General features: G+C 47.0%; 1 protein-coding gene across 1 annotated transcript; it reads right to left on the reverse strand.

Annotated features, from left to right (window-relative positions):
* Positions 1–2371: 2371 nt before the first annotated feature.
* Positions 2372–5828, reverse strand: LOC147629796 (putative protein phosphatase 2C 4). The gene is made up of 4 exons (XM_086811321.1): positions 3603–5828; positions 3340–3453; positions 2960–3224; positions 2372–2853 (listed from the first exon to the last, which is right to left on the reverse strand). The coding sequence occupies exons 1-4, from the start codon at positions 5568–5570 to the stop codon at positions 2738–2740; spliced, it is 2463 nt and encodes an 820-aa protein (XP_086667447.1). The 5' UTR covers positions 5571–5828; the 3' UTR covers positions 2372–2737.
* Positions 5829–6933: the final 1105 nt, after the last annotated feature.

Genomic DNA, 6933 nt, shown 5'->3' on the forward strand with positions numbered 1-6933 from the left:
CCGACATCCTTACAAAGTCCGTCAACCGGCCCATCCTCGAGCATCTTAGCGAGCGGATCGACATCAGTCCTCCACCATCACCCTCAGCATCTTGAGAGGGACCATTCTCTCCATTCCAATTATTTATCATTGTTGTAACGAGCGCATCAGTCAGTGATGAAAACCCCATGAGGGCACTGCTCATGTGACAATCCACTACATAACATTTGCCATCTTGCATAGCATTCTGTTTTTTGTGTTTGGGGCGCAAAAATGGGCATTCATGCATGTGAAAACCTCTTGCATTGTGGCATTGATCCAATACAGCCCAAACTCAAAAGACTACAACAAACGAAGAGCACATGATCTACACCCGCAACAACCAACCTTACCCAAAGCCAAATACTTCTTCATGTTCCTCTTCACCCACTTACCATCCTCCTCATCTTCTCACATGGTCCCCTTTTGGCCTGAGAGGTGTGTGAAAATATACCCAAATCTGATATTTTATCCAGCCCAAAAAGGGATTTATTATGTCTTGCTACTGGCCGACTGTCCTCCCTGGACCAACCAGCAGTCCAACACCATATATATACAAAAGCTTCATAATTCAGCACAACACACAACAACATAATCATTATAAAGCAGCTGCTGCTGCTGCTGGCGCTTCATCATCATCAGGCTGATTATAACCATCACTTTCTGTACACAGCTGCCGTCTACCTTCTCTGGATCTGCAACGCAGCACCCTGTACCTACAGCCGGCGACGGCCTCCTCCTCTAGATCAGCAGCACCCATACTGCTTCTCCTCTGGAGCAGTGCTACACACCTACCTCTACAGTAGCCTGCATCTTCATCATATCAATTTTTTTGCTGCAGTATATCTGGGGACAGCAGCCCACTCTCTGCTCCATCACATCTGCGTTTTTTCTCCTGGAGCTCACCTCTGGACAGCAGCCCAACTCTCTGCTTCATCATCATCACATCGTTGGGACAGCAGCCCTCTCTGCTCATCAGTTCACATTGTTGGGACAGCAGCCCTCTTTGCTCATCAGTTCACATCATCAGGACAGCAGCCCTCTGCTCATTCGACACTGAGTGCCCTTGGCTCACATCGACACGAGCCTTCATCACTGACCATGCTTCAGCTCCGCTCTGTGTTTGGGGGGGGGTGTGTGATCGGGAGTCTTTTTGAAACCATGCCCACACCACGAAAGGAGACTTACTGAGCATCTCATAAACCCTTTGTGACCGGCTTGGTAAGCCCATCCAAGACCACATGCACGTCCACAATGCTCACACAATGGCCATATGCGCAGATAAGAGTGGCTGCTACAGAGGGTGTCTGATCATACTCAGCATAGACACTGTCAAAGTGAAGCTGCTTACATATCTCCAAGCTTCCTGTCTCACTGCAAGCTTGTGGAATGCAAGGAAGTGTAACTTGATCTGGAGTCACACTTTCTTCCAACATGTGTGTGTATAGTTGTAAACCCTTCTCTCCTCAGCCCAGTTTAACATATGCTGAGAGCATGACATTCCATGACACAATCTCAGGTCAAGACAATGCACTGAACACATCTGCTGCTTCCACACTGGTCCCACATTTTTTTTACATACTCACAAGGACCGTGCCAACAAGGATATCTGATGTGTACCCCTTCTGTGTGCATCTTCATGCAAGGCCTTCCCAATTTCGAGGATGCCGATTTGATTGTTTCCCCATGGAAATTTAGAGCTTCTTCCTTCTCTGCGAGGGTGGCACCACACGCCTGCAGAGCAATCAGAAATGTCGATTTGATTGGTTCCCCATGGACATTCGGAGCTTCTTCCTTCTCTGCAAGGGTGGCACCACACGCCTGCAGGGCAATCAAGAATGTCAGCTGGTTTGGATTTGCACAATCCTCCGGCATTTATCTGTAAAATTTAAGGCTCTCTCTTTGACCCTGCTCAACATATGCTGAAAGCATGGCAGCCCATGGTACAGTTCTTCCCTGGGTCAGCATACCGAACACATCCCCTTTGCTTCCACAACAACTCCATACTTGCCATACACAATCACGACGCTGCTGCCAACAAACACATCCAATATGAAGCCTTTCTTGCAAACATCCGCATGTAGATTCTTGCCCTGCTTGAGGTCTGGTATGCTGCCACAAGCGTGGAAGAGGCTGACAAAGGTATAATTGTCTGTGTTCTAGCATACATATACCCCAACCAAGAGATGCCTTCATCCCCTTTGCTTACAGATCCAAATTGCTATTTTTGCTAGCCAAGTTAACTCTAACCCTAAAAACGTAATCAACCTTAATCGACTTCATCCAAGAAGAAATGGGACTTAACAACTTTTTATTCTCCTTTTTTGGCCTGGAGGCAAAGAAGCTCAAAAAATTAAAAAATCTCAAGTGTATTTGCGTGTACACAGCCGATATTAGTCTCAAGATAGGAAGGTACATGTGCTGTAATAGCGCAGAAAATTTGGAAAGGAGGACAAGCACGGCTTACAAGTTTAGAAGGAGTTTAGAAATGTTGTGTACATAGAATGAATAAACCATGTGCAAAACAGTTGGAGCTGTGGTACTTGCACAAGGTGAGTCAGCAGGCCTCCAAATCACACTAGATATTCACAAGTATGAGTTAAGAGGTTCCACAATCCCTTAGTCCCAAAAAACAACTTCAAGGTGCTTTTTTCTTGAAGTGTTGGGCCTGCATTTCTGCTTTGGACGTGAGAGAAGAAGAGCTGCTTGTCTCTAGATCTCAGCTAGAAGACCTCCATATCCTCCCTTGTAGAGAGATGACCATCACCGAAACATCATCATGGTACTTGCGCCTGTCGCCTTGCGGAATGTCCAGAAGCTCATGAAAATCCATGCCTGCACAATGGAAAAAAAGGCTTTAAGTCTCGTGTATGTGTGTGTAGGGAGGGGGGAGGCGGTGTGGGTATGGGATTTTTAAAAGTTGACTTCAGATTATGCATACCAGCTTTGTTGGCTGCCCGGAAGAGAAGTTCTTCAATCAGATGCTGGGCAGGGTCACCCTCAGGAAACTTCTCCATGAACCACTCCACATGCAAAACCACCTCGTGGTTGCTCAAGTACTGGTATAGGCCATCAGATGACAAGATTAAGAAACGGTCATTTTGGCCCAGCCTATGATGGTGTAGAGCAGGTGTACAGCTGATATATGGGGCCGAACCCACGTAATTGATACGAAACATTTCTAATATGGCATTGTTCCACTGGGGCTGCATTACACAGACAAGCCTGTCAGGTGAGCCTTATTGACACAAGAAAGCTCCCATTGTAGTTGAGAGTCTGGTCCTTGCACATTTACTTTTTCATGAAAGGATGGTATCAGACCTTCTTTAAGAAGCCGGCACCAAATGCACGTGTCACCTTCAACGTCCCCTTCACACGATCGTTGACAATGGAGAGAGCGTCATCAGGGTGCTCAGCCTTGATTCTGCAAACTTCCTGCAAAATTGTAAAGACATCACTGGAAGATGTTAGCAATGCAAGGACCCCTAGCATCAGTGTCAATGGAGTGCCAAGGGTGATATAGTTTGATATTGGAAGCTATACACGAAGATTAGAAAGCCATCAGGAAGCTTGCTGACCCTCACCTCTTCAATGCTTGTGCAATGATCTTTTGAGAGTTGCATGGCATTCAGTAGCAGATTGGTTGTAGGAAATGTGTTGTTGGAAGGTGGAGCTTCAAACGCCTCCAGCTCATTTGAAGGGCTTTCCTCAATAATGCGCTCGAGATCCACCCGCAGCATCGAGTCTCTCTCTCCGATCTTCTCCATGCTGTCTGCATTGTTGCTGTAAATGAATTGTAGCTCCTCCTGAGAGGAGCGGCGATGATGGTGTCCTCCATACCTTCTCTGCTGTGCAACGATGGCTCGACTGTCACCTACATTCATTACATATACATCTTCATCTTTCATCAGCATGACTAAGATGCATGATCCCATCAATGCCAGCTCGGGATTCTCATTCAGAGCTTGATCAGCCATGTCAAGGTAAGCTTTCTCAGTTGCTTCTAGTGCACGAGCCAGAGCCCTAAGCACAGCAGAATGATCAACACCATTTTGTCTGCATGGCTTGAACCCATTTTTTTTAGACTCCTCTTGTTGAGAATCATATCTCTGAGGAAATCTCATGTGGTTCTCCTTATCCCTAGGATGACGAGAGCTTGGGAACGACATACCACGCCGAGGTTTAGAAGCCTTTATGGATCTAAGATTCTTTGGGTTTGCAGGAGAGCCGTTCTGCACTGCACTCTCACTTCTCATTTCACCATCTGTATTCCTCCTGTCCTCCCCATCCACACTTCCAAATTTACCATTTGAAAGGCAGGCATCAATTGTCTCATTTTCATTCCTGTATGTCAATCTCTGAGTCATTCTAGAGCCATTTTCATCTGTTTTTTCTCTACTTGAGCTTGTAGGACGCTTCCCCTTTATAGAGCCGCAACCTTCCTCTCTATCGCAGAGTAACCCCTGCAATTCCTTGTATATAGCTGCATATAGGTTCCCCATTAGAAAATCCGGGGCATCAGGGCCATTAAAACCATCATAGATCCCAACAAAGAGCCAGCCATGTGTATCAGACAAAACAACATGGACTCTGTCCTCGCCTGCTTTACCATGAGCCCACTGCAGATTGTGATTCTCATTACAATGCGTAGGGGAAGGTAAATCCAGAGCAGAATCATGAAGAGATTTTGCTTCCCTTTCTCTGTGTTGATGCATGGTCTTATTCTTGATAGTTGCCCCATTCAATACCCTCCTCATGGGCTTGCTGACTGCACCAATGAGCCCAGAAACGCTCCTCTTGTTCCCAATGTAGTTTACATAGGATCCAGGCAGAGGAGCAGAGAAATGGCTTCGATCGAAGGAAGCATCCATGGGACCAGACATGCAGCTCCTTTCCAAAGGGCCTGACATGAACCCTCTTTCCAAAGGTCCATGGAGGATCCCTCTTTCCAAAGGCCCTGACAGTAGCCCTTTCTCCAGAGGGAGAGAGATGGGGCCAGAGAAGATTGAGGGGTTTGAATTGATGCCTTTGGGGATGGGTTGAAGAGGCAACGACGTGAACGAGGCAGTGCATTCGAAAGCCGCAGCTTTGTCATCTAGGACCTTAGTGAAGGTATGGGTTTGGTCATGGGAAACTATGGTGCAAGGGGTGGAGGTGTTGGCACTGACAGAGGCGCCGGAGATGGCTTTGAAGGTGGTTTCAGAGTGAGCTTTGAGAATTTCTAGTTGGCTATGGCTGTAGCCCTGGACAGGGGTAAGGTCGTGGCTCTGGCTATGGCTATGGAGGGCGTGGCTAAGGTCATAGCTATGGCCATTGACATGGGTATGGCCATAGTCTCCATATGTGGGTACATCAGATGGTGGCAGTTTTGAGTGGCGGGGGGAGAGGGAGAGGTGTGAGGGGGATTCAGAAGAAGGGCGTATGTAGCAGAAAGAATGGCCTAAGCCTTCGTCCAACGGCTCCAAGTAGAGAGCATTTGAGTGCTCTTTGCTATTGTGGGTGGCGATGGGCACGAAACAGCCTGCCATCACGCGTGACACATTGTTGCCCATTGCACATATCGCTCTGTGCAAGCGCGCAGATATTGCCCGTTCTTCAGAAGAGCTCTTCTTGAGTGAGAAGTTAGTGCCCGCCAAAAGAGAGAAGCATGCTGGTGGGTGTTGAAAGCCCAGATTGCCCAGAGAAGGGCAGGTTACAGAGAGAAGCTCAGAAGCAAGGAAGCTATGGCGAGCAAGAGGAGGGGGCACAGAGATGAAGGAGGGAGAGGGCGAAAGTCAAAGAGTGCTTGCATGCACCGCACGCACGCACTTAACTAAAGGTGGACTTTACCCCAAAGCAATAGATATGTGCGCAGAGCGTGTGTGAGAGAGAGGAGAGAGGTAGTGGTGGTAGCAGTAGTGGCCGCCCATGTCACCCCACAAGACCCCCCAAAGTCAAAGGGCGTAGTTGTGGCCCGTGGGTGCCCCCAGCCCACAACAAAACGCCGCTCTTTCACAAAGTCAAAATCCGTGACGCCAGCCGCCCATTTCATCTAGATTCCCAATATTAAAATGTTTTTTTCCCCATTTCTTGACAAAACAAATATTTCAACCCTTTGAAAGGCCCACTCCCCCAACCTCGTGCTTCACGAAAAGGAAGGACCGTTCGTAGTCTCATGCATTTTAGAAAGCTGGATTTGTGAATCCTCTCAAAGTCAAATGGGAACACAGCTCCCTTTTGGTCTCTTTCATTAGATGCACTTCCCATCCCACTTTCACACTCAGCACTCCATCAACAAATTCTCTGTCCTTTCCTTCTACAAACACACCTCCCCCCAAAAAAAAACTCCTCCTCCTCTCTCTCTCTCTCTTTCTCTCTCTCTCTCTCCCCACGAGCTTCGAGTTGCCCCGCACTTAAAGTAAGGTCCATTTTCACAAAATGTGCAAAAGGCTCTTCACACTTTGGCCACATATGGCTACATGTGGTGAGCCCAAGAAGAGAGTGAAACCCATGAGAACACTAATGGGTGGTTGACTACAAGCACTAATAGGAGGAAGCATAAAAAGTGTTGAAAAATTATAAGGTGCTTCAATTTGTTGGCTCCAACCCAACAAATCCCTCCTGTAGCTCAACCAAAATTCTTATAAAATCTACATGATACGTGGCAAATATGTGCTTTTTCCCAAAGCTACAACTATTAAACTCATACCATCATGAAGTCAATGGTCCCATTGAGAGAGACCATGGAGTTGGAATCAATCGTGCACCACTATTAGGATAACAAAGTCATCAATAAAAGAGGTTAAACACATCGTTCAATACTTCAAAGTGGGATACCATATGCAACACTGGCAATGGTGAAAGTGTAAACTTTTTCATTGTTGTGCGTAGGACCTCACTAAAAAAAGTCAACGCATCCCACTCATGGATAGGCAA

Source organism: Cibotium barometz, chromosome 17, assembly GCF_041138505.1.
Source record: "Cibotium barometz isolate CiBa-2024 chromosome 17, ASM4113850v1, whole genome shotgun sequence".
In the NCBI taxonomy this organism is placed as follows: domain Eukaryota; kingdom Viridiplantae; phylum Streptophyta; class Polypodiopsida; order Cyatheales; family Cibotiaceae; genus Cibotium; species Cibotium barometz.